General features: G+C 41.8%; 2 protein-coding genes across 4 annotated transcripts in view; both read right to left on the bottom strand.

The window, feature by feature from the left end:
* The window catches only part of DYNC1LI2 (dynein cytoplasmic 1 light intermediate chain 2), a 28,940-nt gene extending 22,879 nt beyond the window's left edge, over window positions 1-6,061 (bottom strand). For all 3 annotated transcript variants that reach the window (XM_004323256.4, XM_019935713.3, XM_019935714.3), the window contains exons 1-3: window positions 5,908-6,061; window positions 5,703-5,776; window positions 3,572-3,688 (exon numbers count right to left, since the gene is read on the bottom strand). In XM_004323256.4, the coding sequence (XP_004323304.3) occupies window positions 3,572-3,688; window positions 5,703-5,776; window positions 5,908-6,014 (298 nt within the window). In that variant the 5' untranslated portion in view covers window positions 6,015-6,061. The remainder of the gene's footprint in view (window positions 1-3,571; window positions 3,689-5,702; window positions 5,777-5,907) is intronic.
* A 3,496-nt stretch (window positions 6,062-9,557) lies between these two features.
* The window catches only part of TERB1 (telomere repeat binding bouquet formation protein 1), a 30,206-nt gene continuing 23,411 nt past the window's right edge, over window positions 9,558-16,352 (bottom strand). Inside the window, exons 12-14 of the mRNA XM_033845354.2 lie at window positions 14,185-14,334; window positions 13,063-13,128; window positions 9,558-9,903 (exon numbers count right to left, since the gene is read on the bottom strand). Coding sequence (XP_033701245.2) covers window positions 9,716-9,903; window positions 13,063-13,128; window positions 14,185-14,334 — 404 coding nt within the window. The 3' untranslated portion in view covers window positions 9,558-9,715. The remainder of the gene's footprint in view (window positions 9,904-13,062; window positions 13,129-14,184; window positions 14,335-16,352) is intronic.

Raw genomic sequence — 16,352 nt, 5'->3', positions numbered from 1 at the left:
TGAAGGACATTTTATCTTTCAATAAGAATCAAAAGATACTAATAAAAGCTACAAATGTTCCCCGGACGACTGTGCCATAGTCTAAATAATCCATTCTTCTAAGATATCAGCAATCTGTGAGGCAGCAAGCTGTGCCGAAGAGCCTGTGGTTAAACAAGCTCTTCTTGTGTCAGTCACACTAAACAGTGTGCTCACATACCACAAAGGGTGCCAAAGAGACAGGACCTTTGTATTTAAATGCCAAGATAAACTCATTACTTATATAAACTGAGATATGAATTACGGGGTGCCTGATAATATTAAGGAATTACACTTATTTTTGATATGATAATATGATTATTTTTTTTAAATCCTAATCTTTTAGACATACATATGGAAGTAGTTACAGATAAAAAGATATAATGTCTGAAATTTGTTTTAATAATCAAATGTGGAGTGAAAAGAGAAGAGGGTGAGAATACAGCTGAAATAAAATTGACCTAGAACTTTTAACCTGAAGGCAGGTGACAGATATATTGGGGTTCATCAAAATGGTCTATGCTTTTATGTAGTTTTGTTTTCCACAGTAAAGTTAAAAACATATACAGACAAATGAGCAAGTGCTGACATTTAATGAAGCATGTGATTCTAAAATTATATCTGGAAGATCAAACTGTAGAAGATAGTTCTCCAAATTAATAATATACTTTTTAAAAAATTTTAGACATGTTTTTGAGAATTTTTTTTAATAAAAGCACCATGAGGGAGAAATCCTACTATCAAAAATATCATTTCATTAATTTCTTCCCCAATAAATTGCAACTTACCCTTTAAAAACCTGTCTTCTGTTAGCTACCTTTTTTTGGGTATAATCAATTCACTAACATGCTGTGAAAAATTTTATATTCATGACTTTATTTCAACAGTACAACAAAGGTATCTACATCTAGCTATACTTTCAACACTCTAATGCATTTCAGATAGCGGTTTTGATTTGGATTCTACGAATGCCTTCAAAAATACTGCACTGTTGGGACTTCCCTGTCGGTCCAGTGGTTAAGACTCTGTGCTCCCAAGGCAGGGGACACGGGTTCGATCTCTCGTTGGGAAACTAAGCTCCCGCATGCTGCACGACGTGGCCAAAATACAAACAAACAAACAAACAAACTGTACCTGAAGTCTACAGATTTTAATGTCTGCCCCTCACCAGACACGGTTCTTTTTTTTAGCCTTTCTTCCCACTGCCCACTACATATAACTCACCCATGTGCATGGAATTACACATACCACATGTGGCATTAAATGGATGCCCCCAACCCTTAAGTCAGAGGTCCTTTGACATGCCATGTCCTACCACAAAACAAGGACAAGCCAGAACCTATTTTCTCTACCTGGGTGATTCCTTGCAAAATGTATATTTATAACCTAGTCACACCACACAATAAAAAATACTGGGGCTAAAAGATGTTTAATTAACCACAAGTAAGGGCAACTCTTTCATCAAAGAGGAACTTGCAAGTAGGCAGCTTAAAAAAAATCCCATAAATGCAGAGATCTAAGTTTTTAAGGCAACCTTAAGGAATCTGAAATAAAAATTAACATGTATTTTAACTCAAAGGTAAGTGAATATAGTTACTTTGATCCTTGGCATGAAATATGTTTATGCCCCTTTGAAACAAGCAGCTATAGCAATGTCAGAGTATCTACACCATGTTTCATATACTTTCAAAAGGGTACTAGATCTACCACCTGTCTCAAGCACTCAGCTACACTTGACACATGCCACCTCTCATTCTGTCAACCTACAAACTGGTACCATTGCCCAATACTACAAATAAGGAAACTGAGGTGTAGAGTGGTTAAGTCAGTCACAACTAGTAACTACCGGAGTGGATTCTGAACCAGTTCTGCCTGGCTCCAAAGCCCAAGTTCTTTCCACAATAATCATCAAAGACAGGAAGCAAAACACTCAGACATATGAGGCCCCCTAGCCCAGCTCGGTGACCCCTGAGTCCCAACCCTACCTACACAAACTCCGGTGGGCCTAGGTGGGCACTGGAAAGCCTCTGCTCTCCTTACACAAGGAGAGCCCTTAACACCAGGTCTACCTCCTACCTTTCTTTCACATCCTTCAGAGAATGTTCAGTATGGCAAAGGAAGCCAGGGAAGAAGGAGCAGGAATAAAATCTTGGGGTTCTAAGGTGACTACTAAGTTAAGATTAAAGGGTTTTTCCCCTCTATTTAAATGATTCTTGGATCTCGAAGAATTAAGGTGCAAGGAAGGACCTGGGTTCAGCTTCTTCATTTTAGCAATAAGGAAATGGGGAACCAGAGGTGGTGGGGTTTGCCCCCTTATATAATCACCCCTACATCATGGTCCTTATTGTACAAATGGGTAAACGCAATTTTAAGAAAGTAATTTAATGAAGATATTTCATCCTTACACGGTAACTTTTCTACAAATAAAAAAATCTAGGCATTAATAATTATTTACTTTAGAGCCATCCAAGATCTAACACAAAGCCTAAAATTTTACAAAGGAGGTATTACTGACTAGTGGTAACCAAAAACCATTATTCCAATCCAACTCACAATCGTACTTATCACAATTTTAAATGATATCTAATCCTTATAATAGGGCTTACCACGCACTTTTTTTTTTTTTTTACCATGCACTTTTAACCATCCCAATTACCCAGAAGGTAGAAAACGATTATTATCCACATTCTAGACGTGAGAAATTAAGAGAACGTTATTACCTCTGAGCCTCTATTCTCTCCACTGGGGGAAAAAACAAAACAAAACAAAACAAAAACACACAAGCGATCAGCATTTCTACACTGTCACAAAAAGACTCAAAACTCTCTTGTGAATATCTGTTAAGCTTTTATACTCTAAACCACATCAATTTCAGATTCTCCACTAAAACCAGGCAGAGTAACAATGGTGCCCAGATCAGTCTGCCAAGTGTTTCTCTCATAGAAAAGTCCAAAGCACTTAAAAACTTCTTGGTTTCTTAATAAATTTTATCTATCTATCTATCTATGGCCATGCTGGGTCTTCGTTGCTGCACGCGGGCTTTCTCTACTTGTGGCGAGCAGGCGGCTGCTCTTCATTGCGGTGCACTGGCTTCTCATTGTGGTGGCTTCTCCTGTTGTAGAGCACGGGCTTTAGGCGCGCGGGCTTCAGTAGTTGTGGTGCACGGGCTTAGCTGCTCTGCGGCATGTGGGAGCTTACTGGACCAGGGCTCGAACCCGTATCCCCTGCGTTGGCAGGTGGATTCTTAACCACTGAGCCACCAGGGAAGTCCAAAAACTTCTCAGTTTCTTACTTTCATGTGCATTTGAAACTTTAGCCTCAGTCTCTCCTCTTAAGTAAGGGCTACCCAGAGCAGCAGGTAACAGGCCCATTCCCCATTTTGCTAACATACTCTGTAAAGAAAAATAGGTAAAGTCCTACAAAGAGATACACTTCATCTATTCCCCTGCGACTAATTCTCTTAGCCCTAAAGAGAAAATTGAGAATGCCTGGGCATGTTGCAGGAGTGGCAACCGAGGAGTCAGAGACTTGCATGGATCAATGCTTCACTCACCATCTCGGTCCTCGTCGTGGACACTGAGGTAGAGATACTCTAGGCCTCTTCCTTTTTTGCCATGCTCAGCTCCTTGAAGTTTAGTCATGAGGGTTGTTTTACCAGAACCATCTTCACCTATAAGTGATGCACGTAAGACAAAGCGTACCGCTTATTCTAGGCAAGGATGGGGAGTCTGGACATTCACACAAGGAACTTTCATGTAGAGCTTGCTATTGAGGTCTCACCTGTATTCATAAACAAAGTAGGACCTGCTGTAAGAGTGGTCAGGGTGGGGAGAGGTGATAAAGGTGGCAATTTCCAAGATCTAAAATGACAATCTACTGCAGTCATCCTTACCTCACAAGGAAAGGAAGAAGGCAGGCCCGCAGGCCCTACCTATAATTTATAAGACACGCATCTGGAAAAGTGAAAGTAAAAGGAGGGGCTAGTTTCTCACAAAATAAACTTTTACCATAAGGAAAGCAAGAAATCTTCAGAATATAATTAACCTTAAAACCTAGGGACTCTGAACTGAAAAAGTCTGATCCTGCCTCATAATCATAAAGAATGAAGCTGTTATTCACCTTTGATTTTACTACATTTCTTTCATAAGCACCCTGAAGACTAGGAAACTGATGAAAATAATTACAGACCTAAGCAAAACTCTTAAGCACTACCTTAGTAATGACCAAGCGCCTCCTCATCCCCCTCCACCCAGCTAACAACTCTCCCTCCCCCCAAAAGAAACCTTAAACATCAGCAAGAGCCACCACCAAAACACACTACTAAGCACCCCTGGGATTTAGTAATATGGAATTACAGAACATGAGAACTGAAAGGCATCCCACAGGTCCAAGTCCTCCTTTCCACCGCCAATGCCACTACCTTACTCAGGCCCTCCACATCCCATCTGGACACGGTGAGCACTCAGCCTGACTTCAGTACCTGCTCATTTTGAGCCACCTGCCACTCTGCTGCCAGCACCCCCTTTCTAAACACACATCTGGTGCCCTTGATCCCCCAATTCGTGATGACCTCTAAGGGTCTTCTGTTACCCGCTGCAGTGGTCATCAACTAAAGACCAGCCACTCACCTCAAAAACAGTGGGAAAACCACCCTCACAGTGATTCCCGTGAGAATCAGAGGATGGAGGTAAAATAAAAGGCCCTTGAGAATCGGGTGCCTTCAGGAAAAAGCATCGACTCTTCAGCCTTCCACCATCTGCCTCGAACTTACCTCATCAGACACCTTCCACAAGGAGGCTGTGGTAACTTCCAACACCCCCGCCTCGCCTTGTCACCTCTGTATTCCTCCAAACACTAACCCTCTGGGCCCCTACACGTTAACACCTACCCTTCAAAACACCTAACTCCAAACAGCAACAAGCCATATGATGTGCCCCAAATCATCTGTCTATACCCAACATGGTGTAGTGCAATCACCAACACATCTATCTGTGTCTCACTAAACTGACATTCTTGTGTAGTGTCTGAGGAATGTCTGTGCTGTCCCAGTGCCCAAACCGACAGTAAACAACCCACTCAACAAATGGGTCTGCTGTATAAATGAACCCAGCCAAACTCCCTTACTTGTATGAGGAAAGGAGACCAGAGACGCTGAGAGACCTAACCCAGGTAACCCAGCAGTGAAGGCTAAAATAATGTAGGAAAAGTCCCTGGGGAGGACTCCAAGACCTGCTGTCCTTTGCAGCGCCCCTCCCACCGTGCACCGCTCATCAAGATAGAGAAATGGCTCCTGTGGCATTTCCCCACAGCCCGATGACCCCCAGTCACCTCGTTCGCCCGCCTCCTCCGCTCACTTCATCTACTCCCTCCCCTCTCTACGCCCGCAGTTCGGTGAACTTCGAGGCTATGAGCGCAGGAAGTCAGGGACATTTAAAGCAAAGCTGATGTTGCGGCCAAAAGACTATGGAATGTGCCGACGAGCCCTTGCCAGCATCCCTGGGCTCTCGAAAAGGGGCAACGTCCTGACCTCGGCCGTGGTGGACTTGGCCACTCTCAGGCTGTCCAGCCAGGGTCTCCAGGCTCTCCCGGGCAGGAAGCAGGGGAGAGGAAGGCTGGCACCAGTGAGAGGGCGCCCGCCTCGCCCACCCCAGCTCCCCGGGCAACGCCCCGCCACCGGCGCTCACCGAAAACCAGGATGTTCTTGCCGGACGGCAGCTTGGACCTGGCGCGGGTGGACACCTCGCTCAGGATCGAGGACCTGTGGGGACAATGGCACAGCGGTCGGCCCTGGGGCCAGCCTGAACCTGACTGGCCCGCGACGGCCCGTTAAGTCTGTCCGACGGTCCGGCCCGGCCCGGCCAGCCCAGCCCGGCCGCCTCGCGGTCTCACCATAGGCTCTGGCCCTCCTCCTCCTCAGTGGTCAGGTCGCCGGCGGCCGCCACCGCGGGCCCGTTAGGGCCCAGCAGCAGCTTCTTCTCCACCCCCACCGGCGCCATCTTGCCAACTGCAGCCACAAAGAGGGCCCTCCCCCGGGCCCGCCGAGGACCCGCGAGGACCCCGCCGGCCCGCCCGCGCCTGCCGCGCCCCCAGCCGCCCGCCCCGCAGGGTCCGCGCCGCCCGCCGCGCTCCGCCGGGCTTGCGATGTCCGCGGCTCCCGCAGGGTCTTGAGGCCAACGCGGTGGCGGGAGGTGGGCGCCGGTCAGGCGGCCGCCGGGGCAGCCCTGCTCGGGGAGGCGGCGGCGCGAGCGGGAGCCACCCGGGTGGAGGGCGCGCTAGCGGCCTCTGCCGGCCGAGGGGCGCAAAGACACCCGTTCCCGGTCCTCCGTCAGCTGGCCGCTCCAGCTGCGCCGTCTGGGGCCGAGGCACCCGACGGACTGAAGCGAAAAGCTCAGGCCTTGGGATGAGATCAGTACAGGATATCTCACTAAATCTTGTCTAACTCTTTTACGGGTGAGGAACTTGAAGCTCATAAATCTTGAGAAACCTGACCAAGGATCCAGTGCTTTCTGGCTATCTTCTGATAGCATCCCGGTACTTCCAATTTTACCGATCTTAACCTGTTCTATCATGAACTTTGCTTAATCCTAATCGAACCACGAATTGAAAGACCGGCCTTAAACTAGACCCCCAAATCCTCACAAATATCCTGCTTTTCACCTCCTCCTTCCTTGACCCTATTAAGACCACGAGGTAGTGATCTTTACTGTAGTGAGTAATTCGCTTGATTTTACTTATAAACAGGTGTTTGGTTTTTCTTAATGATATTTTTCTGGGAGCCAGCATTTGACACCAGAAATAGGAGGCTTTAATTTCCTTTCTTCAGGAAAAAAGAAAGAAAAAGAGAAAGAAAGGAAGGAAGGAAGGGAGGAAGGAAGGAAGGAAAAAAGAGATATGAAGGGGGAAGGGAGGGGAGAGAAGGGGAAGGAAGAGGGTATTGGAAGAAAAGGAAGGAAAAAATACATTTCACCTATCGAGTTTCACTTTAGGTCTGGCCGCTACCTGAGGGCTCTTGCTAGCCTCTGCGGAAGCAGAGGCATTTTACAAGGCATTTCTAAATATCACAAGAAAGTAGGATATGTCAGAAAAGCAACCATGTATGTGGGATGCAGATGAGTAGGATTCTGATCCTGACTCTGCCAGAATTTTGGCAGCATGAATTATGGCAGATCCAACAAATGGGCATATCATCTGCCAACCTGAATATAAGGTTCAAACAAGACAATGGGAGTGAAAACCTATTAAGAATTATACCCTGGAAATCTAGGAAGAGCAGGAAAAGTGCTCTAAGTCATAAAAAGGTAAGCAGTGTCTGAATTTTCACAGGACAAAAGATGGAGTTGAAAACTACAGGCTAGTGAACTTCATCAGCCCTAGGTGAAATTCTCTAATGTGACCAGTTGGAAAAGGAAAAGACAGCACCAGATTTACACAGTTTCTATTTTGCAGGAATAGCAGGTAGGAGGATGCTGCAGACCTTGAAAATTCAGATTTCAACGGGGCATTTGCCGATGCACATCATAGACAAGAAAGTGAAATGTAGGCTGGATGATAGTGTTGAGGCTTGTTAAAGACCAGGCCCAGAGGGGGCTGATGAGGAAGGACCACCAGAGGAGGCTGCTAGGGACCCGGCCCAATCTCCTGCTCTGACCCAGCCAATTCAGGGTGCCATCCATGACTTGGATGAGAATGCAGCAGCACACTCACAGAAGCTGTGGATGACCTGAAGCAGGAAGGGAGGCCTAACACACTGGATGACAAACTGAGTACAAACTAATTCTAACAAGATTAAATTTAACAGGGGCCACTGAAGTCCTGTAGTGGAGTTAAAAATAAATGTGTAAGAACAAGATAGAAATTAATAAAAATTATAAGTCTTAACTATATCAACTATAATCGGAGAGTTGGTCATGTAGAATGCCAAGAAGTATCTTAGGTAAGGTCCATAAAACCTCTTTGGTCCTAGCAAAGAAGTTGATCCCCCTACTCTGCCAGTCAGGCCACATTTCTTTCTGGACACAGTTTATAAACAAAAAGGTACCCAGCGGTCAGTGACTACGCTCATAAGGGGACATAACACTGTTCAGCTGAAACAGGAAGTAGCTGGGGCTCATCAGCATGCAGGATAAAGGATGTAGAGGAGAAAGTGATAGATATCTATCTGTAACTCTCTCAAGGGCTGGTATGTGGAAAAGAGATTCAACTTTTGTGGTTCTGCAGGAGGTACTCCAGAAAAGTATATTTCATTTTAGCATAATGAAGAACTGACCATCAATTATCACCCTGTGAAACAGTAAATTCCAGGTTTCTGAGGATATATGCAAAACTAAAGTTAGCCAATGTCCAGATCGTTGTACAGCAGTTTATGCCTCCGGCAGGGAACTATAACTGAGGTCAGCCCCAACTCCAAGGGTCTGACATTATTGCAATCCCTTTTTATTCCCTGTTGAACTGGCCAGGTCTGAGTCCCTAAAGTCAAACAGTCCTCTAATATGTGATCATTCTTTGGCTTTCCTTTTGATGTGTATTCACTTACTTTACTACCAAATTCTATTTGAGGGAAAAAAGCAGTTCACATTAACCAAAAGTTAGCCAAGGGTTAGGATAAAATTTCAAGGTTTCAGAAGGCAGTATAGGTTATTTTAAATATAGTGTCAGTGACTGACACAAAACAGTGTCCCAGCTACAGTATGTCATACTCTTGGGGATGCTCTGTAAGTAGTATTTGATTTCCTGTTACATAGATAATTTCCAATCAATCAAAAAAAAAAAAAACTATTGCCAGTAAGGCTGAGGCAACAGACAAAATATTTTCCCCTTTGACCTAAAACAACATTCATACATCTTGAGAAATATACATCAAAATAACCCAGCAGACCATTTAAATCATCCCCATAGTGCTTAGGAAATACTGACAGATAATGGACTAGAGTCATTCACACTTTAAATGATACAAAGAATTTTCCTAATTGTAAATTATTCTCAAGCTTAAAATTTTTCTGCTTATTAAACCTCTGGAATTTTCATTGTGGATCAGAATAAAAGATATTTAATAAAAATTCTGCTTTATCTAAGTAAACATGGTCATGATCTGAAAGGGTGAAAGAATACATGCTTATAGGGAAATACCCTTTGGTATTTATATGAATGACATGAAGCAGTGACCCAATGAGTACATAAGCACAACTGAGCTTTCATGCCCTGATACTTGATCACTTTGCCATAGCAACAGCATTTTAGGTATAATGGAGGATGCATCAGCATGATGGAATATAAAAAGAGTAAGAAAAATAGAAGTTTGAGATCTAATAGTTTGGTTTCCAACTAGAAGAAAACTAACTTAAAAGCAAACAATAAAAAGTTGTTTTAAACAATTTTTGTTGTTGTTGTTATTGTTGTTGCTTTGGCCGTGCTGCGAGGCATGTGGGATCTTAGTTCCCTGACCGGGGATCAAACCCATGTCCCCTGCATTGGAAGTGTGGAGTCTTAACCACTGGATCACCAGGGAAATCCAAAAGTGTATTTGTTTTATAAATTATTTTAATAGTTTGATGAGCTACAGCATCACAAAAAGTAATTAAAACAGTATCCCCATTGCCACATTTCCTGCCTCATAAGAGTTTATAAGAATATTTAAAATTTTGTATTTTCAACACACTGTTTTTTAAGATATCAAACTAAAAACTGACAAGTCTTCCAATCAAGGAGCCACACACTTGGGGCGTTTGGTCAGCTTGTGGTATTTGTGAGCAAGGTCCACAGCCTTCCGTCCTTGCTGAAAGGGGAAAGACCACAAAATTAAATTCCAGTGATTTCCCATTTTCTTAACTCCACTGAAAAGGTAATTTACTTCTTCTTCAGTAAAGTTTTTACGAATTCTTCTTTTTTCTGCAATTAATGAGAATTGTAGAATACATTAGTACTTGCTGAAAAAAGAGTTCTTGAGACCCAAATAAATGCTTAACTTATTCTAAGGATATGGATTACACAGTGAGAAAAATTCATGCCTGGACTACTCATCATTTAGAAATCCACTTCAATTAAAACAAAACAAAACTGAGTGCTTACTATTAAACTAGATGCTATCACTGTGATCTCTTCAATAATTGTAACAATCCTATTGCGATAATATTCTCAAAATCCTTCAATCAAGAAACACAAAATTTTATAAACATTTGATTGTTAATTCTCTCAACATTCCTGTGAGGACAGTTAACAAACAGCTTACCTATCTTACAGATACAGTCTTCCCAAAGGGCTCCATAACTTCATAGAATAGAATCCGCGTCCCCTGCGTTGGAAGGTGGATTCTTAACCACCGGACCACCGGGGAAGTCCCTTAAGCTTTTTAATTCACTGTTAATGCACATTAACATTGTGGGTAGATGCAGATGAGGAAGAGTTTTTGTATTTCCAATTAAGTCTGCTATTTACTTTAGTAGGACCTTGAATAGCTATGCTGGGACATCCTTCGAAAATCTTGCCTTTGCATGTCATGACTGTTGGTCCATCTCTCCTCAGATAGGAGCCATAGTTCAGATCTTTTAAAGCAGGAGGGAAAAATCTTACCAGCAGAAGGCCAAGAAATCAATGAAAATAATGTCTAAATATTACTTAATGGTATTCCTTAGAATGCAGGCTCCATGAAGACTGGGATTTTTGTCTGTTTTACTCCCCATGTGTCCCCAGTGCCTAAGACAGTGTCTGACACATAGTAGGTGATCAATAAATATTTGTTGATGGAAAAATATTACTACCAGTAAAAACTTTTAAAACTTATCAATGAAGTTAATTCTTACTTGGGTCTACTGGAAAACTGTGGTTATCCGAGAAACATGATTTCAACTTCACTTGCTAAATGATTTGAACTCATTATAATCAGGACCAGATGGGTTATTATAACATTCAAGATATTGGGTCCTGGGGGTGTTCATGTAGAGCCAATCCCCACTTTTCCCCTGCAGTTGCCATCTCACTGACTTCTACACTTAAATTAGCATCTGTGCCAAATACCTCAATGGTTACCACAGCAGCATAGTTGACAGACTAGAAGAAGGAAACAGCTCTCTACACCACAAGACTCTCTTCTGTGACTTCTTTAGTGCTCCTCCTAATACTGACTGGGCATTAGAAAAAAGCAGGGAAAAATAGGCAAGAGGGCTCAGTCCTAGAGACTCTTGTTTTTCAAACCCTCTCAAGATATCAATCCATCCTAAAAGAGAGCCTTGCCCCCAAGGCTCTTTAAATACTTAAGATACTGCAAATGGTCCCTTCTCAAAAGAAGAGTCTCAAATTTGAGTGTAACCTATAACCAAATGAAAGGTGATGAATGTCTCTAGTATGAAAGGGAAATTTATTAAGAGGGGGAAAAATGGCAGTACATCAAATATTCCTGGCCTGCTTGTAAAAGAGATATAAGACCAATCTAATCACTACCTCCTCAAGATGCCTTTCTAAATTTGAAAAAAGCAGGCCAACTTATTAACTATTGGATTTTAGCTAAGCAACTCGAACCTACAAAAAAGATGTAGGTATTTACGAGCTGAAAGTGACTTAAAAATATTTAGGATCCTTCTGTATAATCAATATATAACCATAATTATGTATATTTCATGATGCTCTGCAAATGATTTTACTATGAAAAATGATTATAGAATACTTTTAGTTGTTATATATTTGCTTTTAAGACATGCTGCTCAAGAAATTCTATTATTGGGCTTCCCTGGTGGTGCAGTGGTTGACAGTCGCCTGCCGATGCAGGGGACATGGGTTTGTGCCCCGGTCTGGGAAGATCCCACGTGTCGCGGAGCGGCTGGGCCCATGAGCCATGGCCACTGAGCCTGCGCGTCCGGAGCACCTGTGCTCCGCAACGGGAGAGGCCACAACAGTGAGAGGCCCGTGTACTGCAAAAAAAAAAAAAGAAAAAAAAAAAAAATAAATTCTATTATTTGATGCCAACTCCTTGTCAAAAAGATTTCCAACTGCAACGTTTCTATGGAAAAATACCCATTTTCTAACAGTTTCTACAGAAAATATTACTTCAAAAAGTGGGCTACCCTGTAGTGGTACTGCACTTAATTTTAATTTGTATGCAGAAATTTTAACCTAGAAAAAGACCTAGTTATAAAAAGTAAATTTGAAATTTCTTTCAAGGTTTTGGCAGTGAAAATGGCCAAACAAAAGTATGTGGCAAAATGTTTCCTGGATGGATCAAGTCCAAATGTCTTCACAATAAATAACTGAATGGCTCTACAGATATTACTAATTTCAAGGTGACTTTGACAAGGAGTGTACTCAACTGCTTAGTCTTACTCTGCACATACTAATTCCATATGAACAGAAGATAATGGTAATGTTCTTTAAGTCTTGTGATAAATTTGAAATGGTGATTAACCCTGTAGTTAAAGAAAAACTCCTGTAAATTAACTCATAGTTTAGAAATATTTTAATTTTTAAACAGGGCTCTAAGGTTTATACTATTTGTCTCTTCAATTTTGATTGTTCAAAGTGCTACAGATGTGAACCAAAATCTTCCACAAAATTTGTCTGAAGCACTTGTGCATAGAATAATTTTGCTCTTAAAACAGAGAAGTGATCCGGAGGATAGAAAAGGGGATTCTGGAGAAAGACAGGCTTGCATTTGAATCTAAGTTCTGCCATTTGCCAACTCATTGGCAAATTTCAGCTATTTTCCTACTGCTATGCAACCTAAAAGAAAACAAATTAAAGTGGGAATAAAATAATACCTTATCTTACAATGTTATTATATCAAATAAAGCAAATAACATGTATAAAACACCTAACACATAGGAGGTTCTTAATAAATGTTAGTTTTCTCCTGCCCCTTCCCCAGACGGAAAGTAATAGATGAGCAAGCAACATGAAAAAGGGAAGAGGGAAGCCTCTTTTGTCAGGAAGTATGACCCTCATCAGAAGCAAGAGTTATCATTTAAAAGCCATTAATGATGTGACTGAGAACAATCATTCAGCTGTTCTTTTTCAGGAATATATGAAATTTATATTTATTTAAAAATTAAATATATTCACTTATTCCTCCAGGGGTAGTAGATTCATTATTGAGTTTTCCTCTTCTACGTGGGGTCAGCAGAATTTCTGAAAAATACAGAAAACATTTAGTGTACTTAGAGTATCAATCTGAGTAGTATCACATCAATTCCATTAGTATGATATTCCCTTTTTCCCTCTTCTAATGGGAATCCTTAGGTGGATTAGGAAGAATTTTTAAATTACTAGAGACTAAACCTACTCCCTGGGAACATTTTAAATCACAGTTGCTCAGAGACAGATTTTCTTTTTTTTTTTTATTAATTAATTAATTTATTTTTGGCTGTGTTGGGTCTTCGTTTCTGTGTGAGGGCTTTCTCTAGTTGTGGCGAGCGGGGGCTACTCTTCATCGCCGTGCGCGGGTCTCTCACTATCGTGGCCTCGCGGCCTCTCTTGTTGTAGAGCACAGGCTCCAGACGCGCAGGCTCAGTAATTGTCGGGCCTGGTTGCTCCGCGGCATGTGGGATCTTCCCAGGCCAGAGCTCAAACCTGTGTCCCCTGCATTGGCAGGCAGATTCTCAGCCACTGCGCCACCAGGGAAGCCCCAGATTTTCTTTTCAACATTATTTTACCCTTTATCTTTTAATATACTTAATGTTCTAGATCATAGTTCAGAAGGTATGGTTATAATTACAGTTTTGGGTTTTTTTTAACATCTTTCTTGGAGTATAATTGCTTTACATTGTTGTGTTAGTTGTTGCTGTATAACAAAGTTAATCAGCTATACATATACATATATCCCCATATCTCCTCCCTCTTGCGTCTCCCTCCCATCTTCCCTATCCCACTCCTCTAGGTGGTCACAAAGTACCGAGCTGATCTCCCTGTGCTATGCAGCTGCTTCCCACTAGCTATCTATTTTACATTTGGTAGTGTATATATGTCCATGCCGCTTGCTCACTTCATTCCAGCTTACCCTTCCCCCTCCCCGTGTCCTCAACTGCATTCTCTATGTCTGCGTCTTTATTCCTGTCCTGCCCCTAGGTTCCTCAGAACCATTTTTTTTTTTTTTAGATTCTATATACATGTGTGTTAGCATATGGTATTTGTTTTTCTCTTTCTCACTTACTATAATTACAGTTTTAAAATTGCTGAATTAATTACTTTTGTTACAGATAAGTGATTTCCTTAGTCCATTTTTATATCTGTCTTCAGCTTCCACAATGACTTTGTGACGATCACATTGGTATGGGCAAGAGTGTAAGAGCTTGCTAAAGGTTCGGCTATTCAGGGATTTTCCTACTGCTATGCAACCTAAAAGAAAACAAATTTAAGTGATGTATAGATGTTACAAAAAATCTAATAACAAATTTATGAAAGCAAATATCTTTATGATGGTAACTGAAGTGAAATCAGCAACTTAATTATAAATACATCAAGAAACTCCAAGTCATGTCATGTGAGAGAGTAAAGACACCAAATATAATACAGTGAAATAAGTGTTGCCATAGTGGTGTGAACAGAGTTATGGTGATATAGAAAAGCAGCATCTACCTTGGCCTAATTCTGAGCAGGAGTCACTATCAGGGAAGATATCCAAAGGAAGTGACCCTTATGCCCAGTCGTCTTTTTTTTCTTCTTCTTTTTTTTAATGTTTTACTATGGGACATTTCAAACACACGAGAATAAAGAGAAAAGTATAATTACCCACCACGTATCCATCATCCAGCTTCAACAATTATTAACTCATGGTCTGTCATATTTTATCTTCCCCCACCTACTCAGCTCTGCCCCCCATGTACACACTGGATTATGAAGGCTGCAATTTGCATTCTAGTATCATTTCATCTGTAAATACTTCATATGCATTCTTAACAGATAAGAACTCTTTTTAAAAAAAAACCACTTACTTTGTTTTATTTTTTCAATGGCAAAACCACTATCACACCTAAGAAAATTATGCTTAATATCATCTAATATCCAGTCAGTGTTCAAATTTCCCCATCATTTCAAAACTTTCTCTTTACAGTTGGTTTATTTGAATCATGATCCAAACAAGGTCCACCATTACATTCAGCTGGTATGTCTCTTGAGGTTCTTTTAATCTACCAATTCTCCTCTCTTCCTCTTTGTCATTTACTTGTTGTAGACCCTGGGTCATTTGTAATGTGCAGTTTCCCAAAGGCTGAGTTTTGCTGATTACATCCTAGCTGCATCCTTTAAAATATTCCTGTGTGCCCAAGAAACTTGTAATTAGATCTAGATGATTGATCAGATTCAGGTTCAATTGTTTTTTGTGTGTTTTTGTTTTTTTGCTTTTTCGATACACGAGCCTCTCACTGTTGTGGCCTCTCCCGTTGCGGAGCACAGGCTCCGGACGCGCAGCCTCAGCAGCCATGGCTCACGGGCCCAGCCGCTCCGCGGCATGTGGGATCTTCCCCGACCAGGGCACGAACTCGTGTCCCCTGCATCGGCAGGCGGACTCTCAACCACTGCGCCACCAGGGAAGCCCAAGTTCAATTGTTTTTAGTAGAACTCCTCACAGGTAGTATTGTGTACTTCTTACTGCATCACATTAACAGGAACATAAAGTTTGACTATCTCTCTTTTTATATTAAGATTGATCAGTAGGTTCAGGTAATGTTAGCCACATCCATCCATTATAAAGTTCTCTATCCACCTGTCACCTACAGGAAAAGTTAGCCAGGCAGAAAGTTGGCAAGGATGAGGACATTTCAAGTACAAAGAACACGTCAAAAGCACAGAAGAGTAAAAAAGCATAGTATGTTCAGAGAATCACAGTACTATGTGTGGCTGGAGTATAAGGTATGAGAGAACTGTGGGAGAAAAGTTGAGGTTGGTAAGGGTTGCAAGGGGCCAGGTCAAAAACGGTCTTGAAAGTCATCTTAAGGATTTTTAACTACTATCTTCAAGTCAATGGGAAGAACTGATGGATATTTATTAAGCAGGGAAATGACAAGATTTGTCTACAGAAAGCTCAACTGAAGGTAAGAGGATCAGTTGAGGGGTAACTTAAACAGTCCAGATAAATAAGGAGATTCTGAAACACAGCATTTGCAGGGAGAATGCAGAGATTTCTGAGGTAAAATTGGTGAATAATGAGCTGTCGGGGTAAGGGAGACATTTAGGACAATTCGATTGTAATGGATCGAATGGCAAAGTTTGGAATAAGCATGGCACATTTCTGGTGGACTTAAACAGACCAAATTGCAGTAAAATTTAACAAGTGGAAGCAGGACAAAATTCCACACAATTCTGAAAGCCAGGCAGAGAGTTTGATTTAGTGAGTTACAGAGAAGCGCTGAGGGTTA

Source organism: Tursiops truncatus, chromosome 19 (genome assembly GCF_011762595.2).
Source record: "Tursiops truncatus isolate mTurTru1 chromosome 19, mTurTru1.mat.Y, whole genome shotgun sequence".
NCBI lineage: Eukaryota > Metazoa > Chordata > Mammalia > Artiodactyla > Delphinidae > Tursiops > Tursiops truncatus.
The sequence above is the reverse complement of the archived record's forward strand: the minus strand, read 5'-3'. Positions and strand labels throughout refer to the sequence as shown.